This window comes from Typopeltis vanoorti, chromosome 10 (assembly GCF_054136105.1).
Source record: "Typopeltis vanoorti isolate ZY-2024b chromosome 10, IOZ_Tvanoo_1.0, whole genome shotgun sequence".
NCBI lineage: Eukaryota > Metazoa > Arthropoda > Arachnida > Uropygi > Thelyphonidae > Typopeltis > Typopeltis vanoorti.
This window is the reverse complement of record NC_143558.1, coordinates 97,973,379-97,997,805: the sequence shown is the minus strand read 5'-3', so window position 1 is coordinate 97,997,805 and position 24,427 is coordinate 97,973,379. Positions and strand designations below refer to the sequence as shown.

Genomic DNA, 24,427 nt, shown 5'->3' with positions numbered 1-24,427 from the left:
TCCCATTGCCTTCCTTGCCGTAAGTATTTATGACTATAACCTGTGTGTTCACGGGGCTGGTTTGCCTACTTGTGGGATGAAAAACCCCAGATAAACTGGTGGAAAAAACCCTGCTGCCGACGCCCAAGACTGGCTAACTTAGCTATGGCTGAGGAAGATCCTTAAGCTCCTCACGTCGTGGACGGGAATCGAACCTAGGACACTCCTTCCCCAGGCATATGGTTGCGAAGTGCAAAGCCACTAGGCTAACCGTGCGGACACTTTCATTATATCAGATGCTATTATAACAAATTCATCATTACAGCAAACTGAAAAGTCCTGTAGACATAATGTTAGTCCAGAGAAAATTTCCTATAGCCAACTACTATAGCAAGTTATTTACAATTCCTACAGTTTTGTTATAGTGAGATTCAACTGCAGAAATATGGATCCAAATTGTAACTATTTTAATTACACATGTTTTCAAAAAAAAATATTACATAAAGTCACATTCCTTAAGAAACCAATAATTCATACTAACCACCACCACAGCTATTGTCGGTATTCACATTTTGCTGCAGTGTGTGCTATTTTGAAATATTAATAAAATTAGTTATTTTGAATTAATTTTTACTTTATTATTTTTATAGCTCAAATCATAGTTGCTGTGCTAGCATCAGCAGGAGATAAAACAGTTAATTCTGATTACAAATTCATCGTGATGTTTTTGTGTGATTACAAAGGTCTTATTGACATTTTTAATTTTGGTTTTTATAAATCCATTTGCTGAAGTTTTGTCTAATTCGATGTTTTGGAAATCGAGAATCATTGCTGACATGTATTGAAGGTGCTAAAATATATGAATAGCTTCCTTTCATCTTCTCATTTGTTAACATTTTGGTTTCAGATTTAAGTGCATTCTGATCTTACAGAGTAATTGCTTACTGTTCTATAAAGTCTATTACTTTTTATCAGCTTCTTTTAGTTATTTGACTGGCCTGACAGCTGTTTCGAACTGGTTGGTTTTCCTCATAGACCAAGCAGTACTGAACGAGAGTGTTTGCTCTCTTAAGGTTTCTGCCTGGTCTCTGAGAAGAACCAGCTAGTTCTAAACAGCTGTCAGACTAGTGAAACCTTATCAAAATGGACCAATAAAAGGCGAATATATGGATGCTTGGCCAAGTGATCATGTTTTTTATAAGGTCTGTGCTATGGTGACTCTTAATGCTAGTGAGTATATTCCCGTAAGCTCTCTGGTCAAATTTCGTATGAAACTTTCATAGTTTCTACATTTGGCTTTGAAATAATGCTGGAATTAATATCCACTTGATTTATATCACTTTCATATAAGTTTTTAATACCCTCATTTTGACCATTCATTATCGTTATGAGCATAAAAATAAAAAAAACTTATGGTTTTCAAGTGTACATACACATCAGTGTATGAGGTAGGAAAAAAGCCTGAAATGTGTGAAAGCAGCTAGTAAATAATATTCAACTAGAAATACTCAAATATAGAAGTGGGAAAGTTTTATGGTGACTACATTACTTAATTCAGAAGGCTTGATCAGAAGGTCAAATGGATTAAATTTCCATATTTAAGCTATTGTGCTCAAATAGCTTAAATATGGAAATAGACAATAGAACAAAGCTAATATGGTAGGGAATAAGAGAAGTTAGCCCAAACACTAAATTAGCAGTGTTATAAGACTGTTCAAAGAAATTGTAACTTATGAATTTGAGAGTTGGGTTAGAAGTTAACAGTTGACCAAAGGCTAGAGACCACAAGTATGAGAGTTCAGAGAAAAATTAAAAATATTAGAATGGAACCTCATATTGTAGCATTCAAGAATTTGCAAACAGAGCTGATCTACAATGCTATGGTCACTTACAGAAAATGAGAGAAGAAAGATTAGCAAAGCAGGTGTTTGATGCTAAAATGGCAGGAAATAATGCTGAGGAAGACCATGATCTAGGTGGATTGATGCAGTCAGAAATGCCCTGAAAGGAAAAATACAAGATTTGAACAATACTGGAGTGGCAAGAAGTGATAGACTAATTTAGGTGAAAATTTTTGAGGAGATTAGTAATAATGTGTAGCACTGTCTTAGTATCTTGTACCCCTTGAGGGTACATATCAGGAAATTGATGATTTTAATGCTCATTGTTAAGTTTAATGGAATGAAAACAGTACAAAGAAATCATTAAACACAGGTATAATAGTTCCAGTATTTCATCTATCACCGAGACATCTGGGATATAATATAAAAATTGTAATTTTACACAATAAGTGGAAGATGTTAGTCTCAAAAACTCAAAGTGACAGAGACAAAATACTGGAACTTTATATCTGTGTTTAATGATTTCTTTGTGCTGTTTTCATTCCATTAAACCTAATTATGAGATGAAACCACCTAAGCTTAAATTGCATGATCATGGTGGTGGAGCAACATTCATTATTTATTTTTTTTATTGTGATTGCTTTTTAAGAGATGTGTTGCTCTCTTTTTATCAGTAACTGCATAGTAAAGTAATAAATTGTGTGCTTCAAAAAAAAAAATTGACAGAAAAGTTACTCTTTTACGAAACATAATTTACTCTTATTATCTTTTGGAATTTCATCCTTAACAGGTAGCAGCTCTATTCATACCACAGAATAAAAACTAAATGCACATCCAAAGCAGATAGTCATTTCATTGTTGCATTCTACTTAAGACTATTGCTCATTGTCAGCAGAGTATATATGTATTAAAAAAATAATTAGCAAATACGTCTATTACTCATTGATAGAAGTCATGGTACATAAAGACTATGTATTATCATAGTATCATACTGCACTGTTTGCACTAGCTTTCTGTCAAAATTTTTTTTGGTCCAGGTCCTCAGTTGTCAAGCTTGCATTTTGGTCTTCTAAAATTACTTGCTGTATCAATCCAGCTGGTCTGATGTTTTTATGCCTTTGCTAATTTTTCTCTCATTCCATATACAATGGGCCTTAGCTTAACATGATACCTCCTACTGTTCCATTAACATTGCTAACATTGCTGTGATATCACAGCTATGGTGGAATCTTTTGCTTAACTCGTTAAGCAAAATTCACCCATCAAATCCATTTGAATGTGATCCTTTTGAGGTGCATACTTTTTTTCTTTCATTTCAAATGGGTGAAACTGATAATGCCTGTTGGTGACAGGTATATACCCATAAGTAGAGAAAATCACTAAACCTACAAGACATAACACCATGAAATAAATATTAAAGACAGATGTGCACTCAGCATATTTTTTAACATCACCAGATTTTAACTCACTTTTTGCATATTATGTATTAGATATTTGTTTTTGTTTCCAGTTAGAGAACAAATCTGGTTTATCATCACTCACAACACGTGACCACAGAATGTTTCATTGCACCTCTTTTTTCGCTTTGGTTCTACCCATATGATATATCTTATTATATAGCATGTGGGTGGTGACAAAGTGAAAGGGAGATACAATAAAACATTCTGTGTTCACATGGTCTGCCTGAAACCCTCAGTCAAGAGGTCACTTACAGAATACCAGTAAACATGTATCATGGTCAACTGTGAATATCATTAGTAAGGACTGGCAAAGAATGCACAAAATAGTTAAGATAGAGAAGAAATGAACTGCTTCTTATAAAGAAACTACTGAAATGGTTTGCAAAAAGATGTGAAAGAGATGCAGAGGTGATTTATGAACAGGCATGGACCACATTTTCTGATCTGAAAAAAAAATAGTTATTCTAAAATAATTTGCAGGCTTTTTTTTTCCCTTCATGTAAATGCCTGCTTATGTAAAAATGCATATCGAGGAAGTCTTTATATTTCCCTAAGAAATAACTCTGGCTTCTGAGAAAAATATAGTAACAAGAATTAGGAAAGACAATGGAATGAACTGATGTTTATAATTTTTCTTTTTATATTTTCTAAGTTCTAATGTTTTTGAAATTTTAGTAAACCATTGCTTAATTGTTATATTCATTTTTTGATTTAAAATTTTTCACTTAAATGGGATCATATTTACAGAGCAAGTATTGCAATATATAAGAAATCTAGAGAAAAGATTACAACATCTAGAAGAAGAGAAGAGATTGCAATATCAGGTACTGAATTTTCCTGTTATGCAGAAATTTATAATGATATTTTATGAGTAGGCTTTTTATTGAATTAATGCTTTTGCTGCCAGTTGACCAACTACCATATAAAAGATCCCTACCAAAAAAAAAAAAAATAATAATAATAATAATAATAGTTCACATTTGTTTCCAACATGTCAGCATAAACACAAATATAAATGATTTAGATCACCACCTAAGACATCCAGATCTGGTCTCCTCTTCATGACTGAACCTCATATTGCATTTATAACCACTGTACATCTGAATTATACAAACATATTCTATATCATATATCAGTGCTGTCCAACATTTTGAGCCATTGGACCCCAAGGTTTTAAGAGTTAGATGGAAGGGCGATATATATATATATATATATATATATATATATATATGTATGTATGTATGTATATATATATATGTATGTATATATATATATGTATGTATAAAGATAGTCTGCGCAGTTATCCTAGTGGCTATGCGCTTCACAACCATATTCCTGGGAAAGGAGTGTTCTCAGTTCGATTCTCCTCGCTGATCTGAGGAGATAAAGGATCTTTCTATGTCATAGCCAAGTTAGCCGGTCTTGGGCATGGAGAGCAGGGTTTTCCCCCCAGTTTATCTGGGGTTTTTCCTCCCTAAAGCAGGCAAACTGGCCCCGGTATATTCTATGGCAGCTACAGCCATAGAATATACCAGGAGGCATAGAGCTAGTCACCTTAACCTCATGAGAGGTATGACTTAGAAGGGCTGGAGATAGCTCTGTAACAGGCCAGTAGGCCTAACACATAGAAGGGAGAAGAGAGGAATATATAAAGATAATGTAAATATAAAAATATCTTGCTTAATTTATCAAACCTTTAAGTGCTTTTATTTAGAATATTAGAAAAACTGAAATTTAAAACTTAAAGGAAAACTTACAGTTAATGGCATGACTGTGGATGATAAAATCCACTAAAAGTTGTTGCATGTCTACTTTTTGATGCTCATTGTTGAAAGTTGAAGTAACTGATCAAGAATAGTCATTCAAATGCTACACAATTCCCATGTTTCAACTTTATGTATTTCATGTCAGAAAAATGGCTTCTCACATATATAAGTACTTCCAAATATTGAAATAATTTTTAATTCCGAATCTCTTATGTTTACTTATTTCTCAGTGGAAGAAAATCTCAGTTCTGCTCCAGTCTCTGATCATGCTCTAATAAATTAATCTTAAATTAATTTTCTTTTAAATGGGATTTGTGCTTTCAGTATATATACGTTCACTGGATTGCTGAACTTACAATTGCTTGGTTTGAGTTCATTAAATTGTTTATACCTGTCATGAAAATTCTTAATAAGAGTGCTGAGCCCAGGAACAGATACTTTAAAATGTATCATTTCACCAAGTATTGTCATTTCATCAAAAAACTTATTGTAGCATTCAAAATGAGACAAACTCTTTCTTTCTAGATTTGATTTTAACAATGTTAGCTTGTTAAATGTTAGGAAAGCTGACAATGTCAGCTTTCCTAACTGATATCATGCAGCATTTGAATGCTGCATGATATCAGTTACGAAAGCTAGTGAGCTGAGGAAAGCAACATCACTGAAACTTGTATTTGGATTAGTATCATATTTTATTCCTTTCAATAAAAAGAGATAAAAAATTCTTTCTGAAGTTTGAAAAATCTCACTAAACATTTTCCAGCACTAAACCAAGATTCAATTGTGCAGAAAGAAGTCATTATATTCAGCAACAAGTTTATTTAAAATGCAATAAAAAGAGATAAAATTCTTTCTGAAGTTTGAAAAATCTCTCTAAACATTTTCCATCACTAAACCAAGATTCAGTTGTGCAGAAAGAAGTCATTATATTCAGCAACAAGTTTATTTAAAATGCCTTTTTGAATTTTCTATGCATAAGACCACAGTTTCATTCATAATTAAATTATTTTTGCTATCTTTGTCCATTGTATTCAGCAATTGCACCTAAGACCCATGTTAATACATTTTTAATATTGATATAACCCGTTTTGATAAATTGTTAATATACAATGTAATATAACATATGAGATTTGATTCCATCTATTTTCATCAAACTAGCAACTCCAATATTTTCTCTATTCATGCCACATGTATAAAGCTTCCTTCAATTGGTCAGTAACAAGAGACATGTAGCTGAAATTGTGTGCCATTTTTTTGTGATGAAGTAAAAATTAATTACATTTATTAAAAAATAGGATTGTAGGCTATTTGCTAGAAAGTGAAAATCTGATCCTGACAGCCTCTATTTGTCCTGAATCCCGCTTGTTCATCACAAGCTTCTCTTCCACAATCCTCCTCAACCGTTTCTCAAGTATACTTGCATAAATCTTACCAGGAACACTCAGTAGAGAAATACCTCTGTAATTCTCACATTGGTTTATTTCCCATTTTATATATATGGGTACTATGGGAGATCTACTCAAATCATCTGGAATTCATCCCTCTGTCCAGGCCTTATCTATTCAGTGCAGCCACTGCAAGACTTTTATAACTCCATACTTGAGCATTTCTGGTCGAATATCATCTACTTCAGCTGCCTTTCCACATTTCAGCCTTTTGATGGCTTTTTCTACTTCAAGTATGGATATGTATTCCTGATTGCATGCCTGGTCAGTGTTTTTTTACCACTGTGCTGTCAATCATTGTTTTATTTAGCAATTTTTCGAAGTAATTACTCCAAACTTCAAAGATATCTTTTTTTTCCAGTTTTCATGTCAACTTTATCATCTCTAATTCCTTTAACAGAACTCTTTCCTCCATTGCTGAGTTTCTTCAACAACCTCCACGATATCTTGCCACCTTCTTGATATTTATTTTCTATGTTCTTACCAATGTCTTCAGCTAATACATATGCAAGTCACCAACTGAGATAATAATTGAGTGTTTCATTATGTTTTGCTATTAATATTACAGTAATTGGAGAAATATTTTACTTTACTGGCTTAAATCAAAATTCTCAAGTTTCTAAAATACCAAAGCCAGTGTCATGCATGGGTGTGAAAGTTATTCAATCCACAAAACAGGGACAAACCAGCCTGAAGAATGCATTCAAGATGCATGATGAAGATAGGATTAATTATCCTATCAGAGCATTAATTGGTTTCAAAGAAGCTGAACCACTTGCCTGTGATAGGCTATTGAGCCTAACATGCAAGTGAAGATGGGAATGGGATGGATATTTTATTCTTTTATAGGAAAAATTACAATTTGCAAACTTGAGATATGTTATGAACAATCTTTCACGAATGACTAATGAGAAGTGAAAGCAGAGCACGAAACAGACAGCAATGATAGGTTGGTAGAGATAGCGCAGCTATCAAGATGTGCATATGATTGATGTGAGATTAACAAAAGATCACATGACTCATTGAGACAAAAGCAAGGTGATAATTGTTGAGTTGAAATGCTGATTCTCTTCAACCGAATTTCAAAATATCTGAAACTGTCATAGCAATATTCACTATCTATTTCTTAAAGTTTTCAACTCTTTTTGTGTGTGAGGTATATGCGAACTTTAATTTCTTTTTTTGTGAAGTAAAATCAGGGGTGTGAGATATATGCGAGGGCAAGTATTATTCGAGTAAATACAGGAATGCAGTGATAGATTTAACAAATGTGAGAACACAGACAGATAAACTGGAGGCATTTAGCATATTACAAAATCTCAGTTCGAATGCAGGACATTTTCATAACACACAGGACATATCCTGTGTCAATGTGTGAAAATGTGTCAGAAACTTAGTATTGCTTCTGACTAGGTTTTCTACTTTCAGCCTCAGCTTCAGCAACCTTCCAAAGTTGTGGAAAGAGGGCAACCTAGTTATTGTTACATAATTGAAGGCAGGTAGCAAAGTATTGACCAGGGGTGGGCAAACGGCTTGTGAGCCACATGCAGTGAGCATATGAAATACTGTTTAAATAATAACTATAAGATGTTATACTTAATAGTGATCAAGTAAAGGAAGGAGTAACTATATTATTATTAGTTACTTCCAGAGAGTCAAGGACTTATCAAACGAGACATACATCACCCATACCAGCTGTCATACCTTCTCTTAAACTCATTCACACTAGATGAACTCACTGGTTCAACAGGCAAACTGTTCCACTCACTGCTCTTTGAGAGAATAATCTAGCCCTGACCCCCCTCTCTTAACCACATACCTTACACTGATACCCACCAACCAGTGTTTACTAGTGTCTGCAGGCCATTCTCATTCTGTCCTCATAATCTACATTCCGTAATCCCAGTGTCATCTTTGTAACTCTCTTTTTCACCCATTCCACAATTTTATCCTTTCAGAACCCAGGTGTGTGGAAAAGGTAACTTTGATCTTACCACTTCTTGTAGCAGGTCTTCACTCCCAAAACCCTATGAGTTAGTAGTGATCATATGGCGTCAGTTGACATTACATGTGAATAACTAACTAACAGATCCCAGGAGACCAAATCTGCACACAGTAATCCAGGTATTGTCATATTAATAACTTCCTTCTCTTTACATGTCAATATTCATTTCAGTATCACAATTATCCTCTGAGTTGTATTTGTAATTTTTGATATGTGACCTTTGAACTTTAACTTCCTATCCACCTAGATTCCTAGTCTCATGAGTTATCTCCAAGCTTAATCCTACCAGTATAATATGCTGTTGGAAATCTCATCATGCCAAAGTGCATTACCTTATACTTACTAACACTGAATTGATAGCAATTATTATTTGCATACTCTTCCAGCCTATTCAGATCATTCTGTAAGTACTATATATCAGTAGCATCTCTAATTTCCCTTCCTATCTTTCATTGTCAGCAGACAATTGAACATTTCTTGTTAGATCCTTCCCAATATCATTAATGTATAGATTGAACAACAGTAGTCCAAGGACTGTCCTTACCCTACTGGTCACCTTAAATCTGGCGAACTGTCACTCCTTTATACCACTTTCAGCCAACTTAAACCCATGCTGTTCCTTATGAAGTATAGGTTTTATTAATCCATTTCTCTATGTGAGTTCCTATCAACTTCTCTAAAATTCTCACCACCACCACCACTTAGATATACTGATCAGTCAATAGTTACACACATTAGTTTGTACAAGATCCTTGTACAGTGGCAGTATCATGCATTCCTGTGGGATCTTTCCTGAGGTGAGACTCAAATTATACAGCAGCCTAACCAGTTTGGCTGAACATTCTTTTATCATATGTGCTTAACATCCCAACTATTCCTGGTGCTAAATTCTTATCCAGTTTATGCAACATTTCTTGAACCTACTTCTCATGCACCTCTATATCTTCATCAAGCATAGTGGTAGCACAGAAAGAAGTGGAGGAATTTTTTGATTTCATTAGAGAGGGCAGTTGACATAAACAGGTTCTTGACTGAGATTTTAAGAGTGGAGAAGACAGTGAATACGAGACATGCAGAAATGTTCTAAGAAAATTTGGAGAAAAGATCAAGGCAAATAATAATGGTAAGTGCCTGCTGGATTCTTGTTCATGACATGGGCTTGTCATTATTATCATAATACTCCAACATAATGCTGCACTTAAATTCACATGGAGAGAACATGTAAGACAAAGAAAATTCTTATTGATTGTTGATAGCAATGATATTTTCATGCTGGTTCAAGGTACAAGAGTATACAGGGATTTGAAATAGTATGTGATTGCCATTTAGCTTTGAGCCACATAAAATTGAATACTGTTGAAAAGAAGAGATGTAAAAATATTTTAAAGAGGATCACAAAAGTGAGCAGCTTTCAGAGGTAAACTGTAGGCACAAATATATAAATATTATCAGAGAAAAAATGAGTGAAAACAAAAACCAAATTTTGAACATCTAGTGGAAAAATCTGGGGAAAACATTGATTCGAGAGGAAGACGTGGTGAACTTGTTTGCAAGGATAGAAAAATCAGAACGTCATAGAAGCAGTCCAGGGGGAAAAAAACCATATTGAAATTTAATATGTATTTATAAAAAGGTATGTATAAAAGTAGCTTTTTTTTCATTAGCTTCTTATGTTTAACTTGGAGATGCCCTTCCTCAAATCACTCCCAATCTTGCATTCTCTGGCACTACAAAGTTATCAAATGGGATGACTTCCAGAACACCTGCTCTGAACAAGTCAAATTACCCTCACTGGCATGAAAGTCTTCATCCTTCATTCAACTCAAAATCCTCATTTGCTTTCTATGTCCTGATTACATCAATAGTGAGTATATCAAAGTAGTTGAAGAAAAAATTCTGCTTATCACAGGTGGCTCCCATCAAGATTCCCAGCTTCATATTCTGTCTATACTAAACAACTGGAAAACAGTCATCAGCAGATGTAAATCTGCTTTCATAAAGGACAACAGCAGAAAACTTGCCTCCTGTCTAAATGGAAGTGAGCTGTCTGGTCTCTTGCTAAAGCTATCGAATGCAGCTTCTGCTTACTTCCACCTCTCTCTCTCTCTCTCATCCAATGACACCACTCTATTACTTCACCAAAGATAAAGCAGACCTAACATCACCCTTTTCCTTGAACTCCTGCATTAATGACCAAGGCATGCCTGCTACCATATTGGAATCTGAGCACCATATGCCTCCTGAATTTTTTTGACAAAAATACATCTGAAAATTACTGAATAACTTGGACAGTAAAAAGTCTTCTGGTCCTGATGACATTTCTACAAATCTAGTTGTTCTCAAACATTGTTCTCCACACCTAACACTAGACTTCTATAATCACTACAATATTTTTTATACTTAACTGGTAATTATCCCAACATGTTGAAGCAATCACATCCATCTTGTTCAAAAGAAGAGATATAGAGGTCTACCATCAAACTACTGATCAATTGCCATTGCCTCAGTCCTTTCCAAAAATAATGCGGAAAGTCATCAATAGCCAACTTCTCCATTACCTACAGGCCCACCACTTAATCAGTCGCTACCAGTATGGATTCTGCCATTCAAGATCCATAGCTGACCTCCTAGTTTACATCACTTACCACTGGACACGTCTATGGAGAGGTTTGGAGAAACTTGTGCTCTTGCCTTCATCATTTCCAGAGCTTTGACCAAGTCTTGCATCAAGATCTGCTAAATGAATTGCCATCCTTTGGTCTACCCACCACTCTCTCTAATTGTGTTATCAGCTTCCTCTTTAGTCATTCATTATGTGTCATGGTGGATGGTTCCCTCTCTTTGAGCTTTACCACTAATGCAGGAGTACCACAAAACTCCGTCCTATCACCTACTCATTCTCCTGTACATAAATGACCTACTCTCAATCACCACTCATATTCATAGCTTTGCAGACAATAGTACTCTCCATTCATCCTACTCATTTTACAAACTGTGCAGTGTATAGACATTCCAGGCGTCAAGATCTCATGTTGGAGGATTTAATGGAATATTTACAGCACTAGGAAGGAATTAAAAACTAATTTTAATGCTTCTAATATTTCATCTCATTCACACTGAAACATCTTCAGGGATTACAAATAACTTTTGTAACACACAAATACAACACAATGCTAAATGAAACACATGGGTGACTCTAAAGTCCTATCTATGTGGTGCGCTCTATGTGGGTGTTTGTAGGTTTATGCATCCATATTAAATAAATAAATGCATAAAACTTCCCAAAATTTGGGAAAAAAGTTGTCAGTGATCCCACTTTTCATCCTAGGCCGCCTACAAATGCCCATAGAGGGTGCACTACCTAGATAGGACTTGAGAATGTCACCCACATGTTTCGTTTTGTATTGTGTTGTCTTTTTGTGTGTGTGTGTGTGTTACAAAAGTCATCTGTAATTCCTGAAGATGTCTCAGTGACTGAGGTGAAATATTGGAAGCATTAAAATTAGTTTTTCATCCTTTCCTAGTGCTGTAAATATTCCATTAAACCTCCAACATGATGTCTTCCCAGCACCTAAGCTTTAACACATGGCATCAAGATCATCTACAACCAGTGCCTTTAACATCTACATGCTATTCTTCAGGGCAAGGACAATCTAGTCACCTTCAGTGCTACCTCACAAAAAAGATCTCAGCTCATCAACCATTATCATCAGTAATACACAAATCACCAGACATGATCAGATCTCTCTGCTTGGACTTAAACTTTACCTCCAATCTCTCTCCAGGCATAAGCACATCGTATCAGTAGCTTCCTCAGCATCCAAATCCACCCATTCTTAGAATTCTGCTCACATATTTGGGGGTAGTGGTGCACCTAAAACTTCTTGACGCTGTCCAGAGGAAAGCAATTCTGCCCATGAATGATCCTTCTTACAGATTCACTTTCACCTCTATCTCATAGATGCAATGTTTCAGCATGTGTCTATTCTAGAGCTACTTTAATTGTCATTGCTCCACTGAACTGGCATCTATCATTATATCTCACTTTCTGTTGCACCTGTTAATACAAGAGTAGCAGCTGCTTCGTATCCCTTCACTGTGTATCTGCAAACACACTGAATGTACTTCTCTTTTATTCCATCTATCTCTGTTCTCTAAACAGCTTTTTGCAAGAAATATTCCCAAACAACTACAGTCTGCAACTCAGTCCTCACCTGCACCTCACACCTGGCAGGAATGTACTAAGAAGGCCTTTAACTTCTTATGTATGGAATTAGTATAAAAAATACCCATCAAAAAAAGGGTAAGTAAAACAATGTAAGATTTAAAAATTGAAGCAATTTCTCTCAATTTTTTCTAGCCTCTTCTCCAAGTATGTACTTTATGAATCTTACCTGGAACACTCGAAAGAGCAGTAGCTCTTTCCCTAACAAGTGTTCCCCAAAGAGAAATTGGAAGAACAAGCTAAGTTCAGAAAAAATAAGGGCTGTCAGCAGCATATTTTTACTTTGATATAAGCCTTAAAATCATGGGATTATAACAAGGATTAGTGTTTAAGTTTTGTCATTCTGCAAAAGGCATATGATAAGCCTGCCAAGGAAAAGCTTTATAAAACACAGTAGCACAAATGGGGCATTGTGCAGAGAGATATATGTATCTTTAAAGTTATATGATAATGATATGGTGTAAAATCAAGTGTGACAAATGAGTGCTCGCTATCTCTAGTTATTCATCATTAAGATGCGCTGGTATGCTCTATGAATCTTTAACTCAATTAAATTGAATAACTGTGCAAGTGTGATGTGAAAATCAGCAGTATAAAACTGAAAATAGGCAGGAATATGGAAAACATAAACTGCATTCTCAATAGAGACACCCATAAAACAAGTAAAATATTTTTGCTCTTTAATCATAATTAGTGAGGAAGACACTATTCAAACCAACTTTAACTTATGGATCTGAGGATTAAGTAGAAATAAAACAGTCGAAGAAAGACTGGAGACCACAGATATGCAAATTCTTGGAAAAATTATCAGTGTACAGATGGAATTAATGGTAGAATCGTATTAAAATTAATTATTAGAAATGAATTTGTGTGCACAGGGCTAATTTAAGGTGATAGGGATACTTGAACAGAATGGGCAGGCAGAACAAGTATTTGATGTCAGAATGGGCTGGGAAAAGGCCCAAATTGAGAAAGATTAGTAATGACTTAGACCAAAATATTAGATGTAATATTTGTTGATAGAAAGTTAAGAATAATGCATAGTTAATAATGCTATAATAATATCCTCTGGAACTTTGGATGTATACTTCTGGATCATGATATGTGGCTTGGCTTTGTGTGTATAAAACTTCCCCAAAATTTGGGAAATAATTGTCAGAGGTCTCACCTTACATCTTAAACATTCAAATCTTAAATCTTAAGCATTTTAAATAATGTCTCAGCTGTCACTTTCAATAATAAAGTAACATTTGAATCAGATAAAGGAAATGGGTACACCATGATACTTTTTAATATTATTACATGGGAATCTCCATGGAGTTCATAGACTAATCCAGGGAGTTCTTAAACATTTTCAAAAATCACTAACCAACATTTGTACATTACCTATCTTACTCCACTTTGAACTCATTTATCAGCAGAGAACTCACAACTGACTGGCAACTCATTTCCTACTCCTCAAGCAAAAAATATACTCCTTACCCTTCCTAATTATACTCTTGCTCAATTTTCAGGGATGACCTCTGGTTCTTCCACCATTAGTGATATACTGAAAAATTTCCCATTTCAATGCCGTTCATTATTTAATACCACAACCCAGATCAGGCAAAATTGGTCTTAGTACTAGCCCTTCCCATAATGTTCTTGCATTATGGATGTTAAGGCAATTGATGTGAAGTCAACAGCTTCTATATACAAGTAGTTGTATATAATGGTAGAATCGTATTATTGTCATGAAGATGCTTCACACACAAATTTGCATACATTAGGATAAAGGATCAAGAAAGAATATTATTTCTTGTCAAATATAAATACTTTGTAATTAAGTGAAAAAAAATTTATACAACTAGTCACCCTTGTTATCCAAGATTCTTCCCTTCTATGTCCACATAGTTGAAGTCCTCTGTAATAATTGCTTGGTCTGTATTCTTGTTAATGAGTCCCTCAGCAGGGCACCCCGCAGCCATTGTATGCATCCACTAACCTGTATCAATAACCAACAATATATTTTGTGTTGTTAGCCACTTTCTCAAACCAAATGACTCCAATGGACCATCTCCCTCAGTCCTAAACTCCTCAACTTTTGCTGATTTTAGTTCTTCAGCTATCTTCAGTAATACTCTTCCTCCTGTCTTATCCCTATAACTACATCTTCTATCAGCTAAATCTCACTGATGGCAATAATTTTCAGCCAAGTTGAGCTGCCCAGTTCCAAAATCTTCTCTCCTTTATTTCTGATGCTTATGGTATTCGTATACGTGCTTTTCAACATCTCCTTGAACCCACAGTTACCTTTGCACAATGCAATTGCTAACCCATTCAGATTCAAAATCTGGGAAACTGCACTCAAAATTTAATGATCATTTCTGTACTCACACTCTTTTGTTCCAGGTGATCAGACCTGCATTTGTCCCTATCTCCTCTAGTTTTTCTGATTTTGCACTTCCAGCCTCTCAATGAACAAACTTTCTTCAGACATCTAATGCTGAAACCATCCAAATCTGGTCTATCAGGTGCGTACAAGTCCCTTGATCCACTAAATTCCCTTCTGACATCTATAAACTGCACATCATTCCTGCTATGCAGTCTTCTCATTGATGCATTCAATCATGGCCACTCTTCTCAGTTCATTCCTGTCATACTATGAAAGTAGACTCATATCTCTCTCTCTCTCTTTCTCTCTCTCTCTCTATATATATATACATATATAAAATGATAAGCCTTTTTATGTCACGTTTTTTGAAACGTTTTGAAACTCAGGGGCTACCCTGAGTGTTGAGTCTTCAGAATTCGAGTCACCAGAATTCAAGGAGAACTGGCCTACCAGTCTGGAACTCGGGGGGGGGGGGGGGGGGCATAATGTAAAACACATCTCCTAGGAGAAATGTATGATGTCATACATTATGGTGGAAGGTCACTACCCAGACCGGTTTCGACCTTTATTGAGGTCTCATCAGTGAGTAGGTATACCAGGTAATACTAAGGTTATAGCGAAAAGAACTTATATACTTTGCTATACGAGTTGTCAAAAAAGGTACACCCATAAATTACTTAAATAAAACAGCAATAGGCATTACTTCGGCGATGTAGCATTATTTAAATTAAGGGGATATTAAATCCTACATTAATTCCCACATTTTAATGTGGGATATTAAATCCCACATTAAAACATAATGTGTTTTACATTATGGGTAATACTATGAATAGTGATCAGAACTTTACCCACCTTTGCAACAAGTTGCCCTAGCGTTGAACTATGTTCTTTAGCTTACGCTACAATCCACCGAAATTTTTATAGTTTACTATATTTGGCATGAAACTCCTTGATTCTGATCTTTGAGTTTGAAATAATGTGTGATTTAATATCCCTTTAATTTAAATAATGCTACATTGCCGAAGTAATGCCTATTGGCTGTTTTATTTAAGTAATTTATGGGTGCACCTTTTTTTGTCAACTCGTATAGCAAAGTATATAAGTTCTTTTCGCTATAACCTCAGCATTACCTGGTCTACCTACTCACCGATGAGACCTCAATAAAGGTTGAAACCGGTGGGGGTTTGGCTTGGTTTTTGAGAGGCTCTGCTTGGAGATAGGTTTTTGCTTGTCTCTGAGTGGGGGGGGCTACTGCTGAGATTATGGCTCTACTTGGTGGTGGGGATTAGCCTGCAGCTGGGTAGAGCCTATGTTAAGAAGTTCTTCTCAGTGATAGGGTGAGCACTGAGTGGAACAATGCTGAGATGGGCGATCTTTCAGGATTGCCTAATTTTTAGAGCCCACTTCACCTATACATAGGTTGAGACTGGTCTGAGTAGTGACCTTCCACCATAATGTATAACATCATACATCTCCTAGGAGATGTGTTTTACGTTATGGATAATACTAAGAATAGTGATCAGAACTTTACCCACCTTTGCAATGAGTTGCCCTAGTGTTGAACTATGTGCTTTAGCTTATGCTACAATCCGTCGAAATTTTTATAGTTTACTATATTCAGCATGAAACTCTTTGATTTCGATCTGTGAGTTTCTTATTCGGCTTTGAAATAATGTGGGATTTAATATCCCTTTAATTTAAATAATGCTACATTGCCGAAGTAATGCCTATTGGCTGTTTTATTTAAGTAATTTATGGATGCACCTTTTTTGACAATTCGTATAGCAAAGTTCTTTTCGCTATAACCTCAGTATTACCTGGTCTACCTACTCACTGATGAGACCTCAATAAAGGTCGAAACTGGTCTGGGTAGTGACCTTCCACCATAATGTAAAACACATCTCCTAGGCGATGTGTTTTACATTATGGGTAATATTAAGAATAGTGATCAGAACTTTACCCACCTTTGCAACGAGTTGCCCTAGTGTTGAACTATGTGCTTTAACTTATGCTACAATCCGCTGAAATTTTTATAGTTTACTATATTCGGCATGAAACTCTTTGATTTCGATCTTTGAGTTTCTTATTCGGCTTTGAAATAATGTGGGATTTAATATCCCCTTAATTTAAATAATGTTACATCGCCAAAGTGAAGCTTATTGGCTCTTTTATTTAAGTAAATAAATAAATGTTAATAATAATAAAATAAGTAAATAGATAAAATAACATGATTTTTAAAATTAAAACTGAAAGAATATCTACACACAAAAATACTCAAGCTAAATAAATGTCTATTACACATAGTTTCAAGTGCTAATCAGCAAATATTACCAGACATTGAGCAGCTGATGCTTTAAATCAGTGGGGGTACTCACTGGCATGAACGCATAAGAGAATAGCCACACTTTCGTTGTGTACAGTATTATGATATAGTTCCAAGTATATCCTTGCCAATATCATTCATCTATGGAAAGTTTTGTGTGGTTATTCAAGACATTTCCATGGCATTCGATTGTGGCTGTCATTATTTACCAAATTATCATCATATTGTCTACCAATCCTTTATAATTGGATTGCCAGTTTCCTCCCTGATCATTTGCTATGTCATGGTTGGATGGCTTCAGAATTCTTTACCAGCACAGAGTACATTGAATTCTTAACTTTCACCCATGCCCTTTCTCCTCTTCATAAATGACCTATTACTAATCTCAAATTCTATCCATAGTTTTGCCAGTGTGCTCCATTCCTTTTTTTGACAAAGTTTGCAGTGCTCGTATATCTCAGGCTACAAGATCTGCCACAATCAGTGCTTAAACTCTGATCTTCTTGCCATATTTCTACAAGGTGATAAAACAATCTTGTCAACTTCCATGGTGATGAAACACAATCCTGCTTTATTTCACGCAAGAAATATCACAGTACACCTTCAATAATATCCATATCTCCATTCAAGATCTGGGTATTATCAAAGGTGAGGGAGGACGTTTATACCTCTCCATGCAGTGGAGGGGTGGGGGAGTTGATGTCAAGTGTTTATGATAGGACAGGTTAGAGGCTTCAGTGATCCAAGAAGAGCTCTCCATGCAAGATCAGATATCTCTTCTTGGACTTATTGACAAATCTAACTTTGCTTGTCATAATCATATGATTAGCCTGCCTGGTTGGCTGAGTGGTTATCTTATCCACTCTCCAGCCAAAACGCTGCGGGTTCTAATCCTGCTGTGGGCATGGATGTTTGTGATTGTCTGTGAAAATACTAGTGGTGGTGGTGAACAATAGATGGCGTTGATGTGGATGATGCGGTTGATGGATTAGGTTGAGTAGTGGAGATGGAGAAGTGTAGAGCAGGTGCCCTCCCTCATGAGTCTTGGACTCCCTGGAGGTGTCAAATAATAATAATAATAATAACATCTTTAGCCTCCTTCCCTGGTTTCCAGAAAAACTGAGTATTTATTATATTATTATTGTTGTTATGGGTATTGCCATGGAGTCAGAAGACTCATCACAAGAGACTCGCACTAACTGAATATTCATACAACACATAACATCTATTGTACCTTGTCTTAAACTCATTCACTGTTAGGGCACTCACAACTTCCTCTGGCAATCCATTCCAATCATTCACCACTCCCCAAACAAAAAAAATCTAGCCCACACATCCTTACTAATCACAACTCCTACAAAACTTCCTCTGTTGATCCCTAATCCTCTCTCTTTACTCATCATGTAGCGTAATATCTCTTTTGTGTCAATCTTAGAGAATTCCTTTAGTAACTTAAAAGTCTCTATTATTCCCTTTTTCCTGTCTGTCAACGAGACTTTACAACCCACACACTTTGAGTTTGTCCTTATAGGATACAGTCCACAGACCTGTCATCTGTTTGGTCACTCATCTCTGGATTCTTTCCACTACCCCCTGATCTCCAAAAAATCCATGTGACCAAATCTGAGCACAGTAGTCAAGATGTGGCCGAATTATAGTCATATAAAGAAGTAAAATAACCTCTGTCTTTACTTGTCGGTGTGTTCTTCAACATCCAAGTGATCCTATGAGCTATTTTGCCAACTTTTGCAATAAGCCCACTGAACTTGAACATTGTCCACCATAATATGCAGATCCTTAGCTTCATAAATTTTCTGCAATTTAATGCCATCAATGTAATACATAGCATGTAATTTCTTCATGCCAAAGTGCATAACTATAACCTTACATTTTGCAACATTAAATTGACAATCATTATCTTTTTTTCACATTGCTAATCTATTTAAATCATGTTGCAAAATATATACATCACCCTTATCAACTATTACCTTCTTCAGCTTAGCATCATCAGCAAACAACTGAATATCCCCCCCCCCCAAATCATTTCATATATCCTTAATATATAAATTGAACAGAAATGGTCTCAGTACAGAATCTTGATGCACTCCACTAGCTACTTGAATTCTTCTAGACTTTCCCACATACTATCCTCTGATTCTGTCAGTGCATTACTTTTCACCTGCTCTACAGCCTCTAACAACATATAAATCCATAATCTGCCATATCCTAAAACAGCATTTTCCAAACTTTCATTACCTGCATACCCTCTTTTACAGTTTTATTTACACTGACATATCCCTCTCAGGAAAAGGCGTTTTTGGAGAAGTTATATTTCATTCAAACATGGATAATTGTAAAGGTATTTATTTTTTAACATTTGCATTAATAGTAAATTACAAACATGTGAAACAATTTTTTTTAATTATACATTTTTTTTTTTTTTTTTTTGTAATTATAAGAATCCAGTATACATAGAGTAGAAACAGAAGTTCTGAACTTTAAAGTTTCAGTAACAAAAAAAATCTTACTCAAATGAATTAGCACAGAGTTAGGATCACATGGTTAAAACTATTTGAATTTAAACTTTGAATGCAAACACTTCAAACCACATTGTTGTAATGAGATCATGCTGTCAACCAGACACAGCCGTAATTGGAGGTCAGTCAATACATGCCAAGAGACAGACTTTGTTCAAAACTCCGTGTAGATTTTTTAGTTGTTAAAAAAATTAATTATAAAATAAACCCTCACTTATCTACAACAATACAATGACAGTGATATAAAAGTAAATAATAATAATCAAAGCTGAAAAACAGTGGCTTGCACTATCCCCTGAAGACATCATCATCATGCTTGTCAAGGATTTAGGCCTAGAGTGGCCTTTTCTGGCCTTAGAAGTGTTACTGTGAAAGACCGATATCTGACAAATGTCGATATTCTCTGGTGAATGTCAGCATTCACATAGTCGCTTGGTGTATGTACGAAATATTTGCTAAATATCATTATTTCTCACTTACACCGGCAAATGTCGACATTTAGCATGCACTGATGGTGAATGTTGAATAAAAATATTTTTATTACGTTAAGACAAAAATGCAACTTTTTAATATATGATTTATGTCAAAATAGGAAAAATAATATTATGATATATGTCAAAATAGAAGAAAGTTTTGCTTTTACAGCTGCATTTAGTCGTGGAACACTTCTTTTTGCAATTACAGCGTGTATAGCCTTGCCCTCCACTTCTCGAATTAGTTGCAGCTGCTTCTCTCAGCAACATTTTTTGAGAAGAAATCTCATCTGTGGAAAGTAACTTTTCTTTACAAATTACGAACTGATTATGGGTATAAAGCTGCTTGAGGGTACCATTTTTGTTTGCTAATTTATAAAAGTCGGAGTCTTCTATTCCAACAACAACGGCCAGCACATTTCGGGCATCTGTACGACCACGGTCAACATCAGGGACTTGTATTCGTACGGTATCACCAATTTGAGCAGGAGGAAATTTTCTTTTTGAGGTTCATAACCTTTTTGTTGCTTGCAGTAGAAGATTCTCTTTCGTGGCCACTCTTTTTATAGAAATAAACTCATGTTGTTTCAGTCAGGGCTTGATATGAAGACGTGGTAGGTTAGGTTAGGTTCTCGGCTTGTCATTTTGACCCCCATCAGAGCTTATCTGTGCTTGTCGACATATACCGGTGATGGTTCGAATGTATAATAATATAACCAAATACGTCGGTCTTTCACCGACATATTTGGTATGTGTCGACATTCACTGGAGAAATCTACATTCTCTAATTTCGGTCTTTCACAGTAACAGAAGTCATCGTTGAATCTCTTAAGTGGACATCCTGGTTTTCTTTTTCCTAGTGGTTTGTAATTTATGGCTTGTTTTGGTAATATTTCTGTTTTCATTCTTTCAACGTGTTCCATCCATTTATGTTTATATTTTTTAAATTTTTTCTATTACTGATTCCTGGTTTAATTCTTTCATGTTTTTTTTTTTTTTTTTTTTTTTTTGTGATCGAATAGAGTATACTTTGCAGTTTTTCCTCAAACTTCATTTCAGCTGTTATTAATCTTTGTTTGTCTTTCTGTTTTATTGTCCAGATTTCACTTCAATACAATAGGACTGGTAGGGGTAAGTATTATATACTTTTAATCTGGTTTGTTTTTGAACTAGGTTTAAATATAGAGTTAATTACACCTGTTATTTTTAAATATTTTGCAATTTTTAGGTTTATATCATTTTAATTTTCATATGTAATCATACATCCTAGGTAGTTAAATGAATTCACCTGTTCTAAAATCTTATCTATTATTATTTTAATTCTTACTAGATCTTGTGCTTTAAAGGCCATCGTTTTTGATTTTTCTGTTGATAATTATCATTCCATAATCTTTGGCTATCTCATTTAAATTTAAAATATCTCTCTGTAGGTTATCTTCAGAATTTATAATTATTATTTGGTCATCAGCAAAAAGGAGAGTGTTTAAGTTTACAGTAGGGGAAAGTTTAATACCTTGATGGAAATTTTTATTCCATTTTATTATTATTTATTATTATAATTTTACACCCTTTATGGAGTCGGCAGACTCATCGTGGGAGGTTCATTCAACTGACAACACATTTATCATATGGAATCTTAAAATCCTTAACACTCCTTGAATTAACAGCACAATTTGGTGATGCATTCCATTCACTGACAATTCTCCTAGTAAAAAATCAGCTCCTCACACCTCTCTTCACCACTCTTTTATGCTACTTCCAGGAATGACCTCTAGTTCTTCTCCTTTCACTACTACTTGTTTTATAATCCCCTCTGAATTAATCTGATAAAATCCTCTCACTAACTTAAATGTCTCTATCATATCACCTCTCTTCCACCTATCCACTAAACTCTGCAATCCATATTTCTTCAACCTCTTTCTATAGCCAGCATTCCAAAGTCCCAATATTGTCTTGGTCATTCATCTCTGTACCCTCTCCAATGTCTCCACCTTGTTGTCACTTTATCATAAAATATAAGTAAATTACTAAAACAGGACCTACCCTTAACATATCCATGCTGACCATCATAAAGAATGCTTTGTCCATCAAACTAATCCTGTATTCTATTCCTTACCAATCTCTCCAACACCTTGACCACAATCCCTGTTATGCAGGCTGGCCTATAGTTGGAGACTTCTGTCTTAGAACCATGCTTGTGGAGTGGTACTATACTATTTTGCCTTCTTTCCATTCATTAGGAACCCTACCCACTGCAACTTTCATTAAATAACCAGGTCAGAGGCATAGTCAACTGTGATGCACATTCCTTAAGAATATGGTGGTGATATGTCATCCATTCCCACAACCTTATTCACATCTAACCCAACCAACATCTGCTATAGCTGTTTCTTTGACTTCCAATTCTCCTAATACTTGCCTCTCTTCTATATATTGCACCGGATCATTTACACCAGTATGATATATGCTGATAAAGTACTCATTCACTAATTCCACTATATCTTTTGCAGCTGTTAGTCTGCTGCCATGACTATCCACCAGTGTTAATTCGCTATAATTATTCTTCCTCTTGCTTGTCATATAGCAGAAAAATTCCCTTGAGTTAAACTTGACCTGACTACCCAATCTCCTCTTGTACTGTACCTTTTCTTTCTTTACCATACTCGTCACCTTTCCAGCCTGCACTTTATACTCTTCATGGGTCCGATCACCACCAACTGCCTTGTACCTCCTCCATAACATTTTCTTTTCCAGCACAGCCTGCTTAATTTCACTGTTCACCTATTTCACTCCTACTCTATTTACTTGCTGAATCCTTGGTATGCAGTCATACATTGCTTTTGTCAGATACTGCCTTGTGAGTTTCCATGCATTGTCAACATCTTTTCTGCTCAGCTCATCTATGTAATGTACTGATGCTAACTGACTACAGAGCTTCCTATAATCACCTGCTTTATACTTCCACATGTATCCATTTTTGGATACAAGTGACCTTTTCTTGTTTCATCACTTTGCAAACAAGTACCTCATGATCACTCTTGCCAACCAGCGGCAGTGTCAACACTTCATTAACAACTACATCTTGTGAAGTTATCACCAAATCCAAATATTAACATTAAAGCCTCTAGTTGCTTCAATTACATGCTGCTTAAGTTACTTATCTCTCAGAAATTCCTCAAACTTGCTCTCCTTGTTCCCATACACTATCTCCTCCTTCCAGTCTGTATGTTCCTGTAATCAGAATCCTGTAGTCATGATGATGATGATGATGGCCTATAACATCATCCTATCAGATATACTTACCTGTTTATTTCAACTTCGCACCACACAGATTCAAAATCTGTGCATGCACTATCAACTTCCACACTTTGGACACAATTCCTCTGCAATCATTAACAGTACTCCCTCCTCCTCTTTTCACGTTTCTATCCTTCTGGAAAATTATATATCTTTCTAATTCTATTCCTGACATCACATCCTCCTCAGACAACCAAGTTTCGCTTATTTCAATTATTTTTGGGTATACTGTCTTTTTTTTTTTTTTCATTTTGATATTTTGATTTTGATTTCATTCTTATTTTAATTTGATTTGATTTCATTTAAATAAATATTAAAATTGGACCCCTTGGTTTTTCTCTCTCGTACATGATAGTTCATAATTTAATCTTTTCATATATAAAATTTGATTATTTTCATATATACTTATGATAACATTTAGAATATTATTTGATATTTATCTTTCTTTTAATATGTTAAATAAAATGCTTCTTTTAACTTTGTCAAATGCTTTTTCAAAGTCAATAAATGTAATATGTGTTTCTAAATTGTATTCTCTTCTTTTCTGTATTATTAAATTTAGGCAAAAGGCTAGGTCTATACTTGATTGTCCTTTTCTAAATCCTTTCTGTACTTCCAAAATAAAGTTTTCAGAAAATTTTATTAGTTTGTTATTTAAAATTCTGCTACATATTTTGTAACAGGAATTTAGAATACTTATAC

At 35.1% G+C, this 24,427-nt stretch overlaps 1 protein-coding gene across 1 annotated transcript in view; it reads left to right on the top strand.

Annotated features, from left to right (window-relative positions):
- Positions 1-24,427, top strand: part of Ccdc85 (coiled-coil domain-containing protein 85) — a 208,710-nt gene that overhangs the window by 55,059 nt on the left and 129,224 nt on the right. Inside the window, exon 4 of the mRNA XM_090398714.1 lies at positions 630-697. Coding sequence (XP_090254840.1) covers positions 630-697 — 68 coding nt within the window. The remainder of the gene's footprint in view (positions 1-629; positions 698-24,427) is intronic.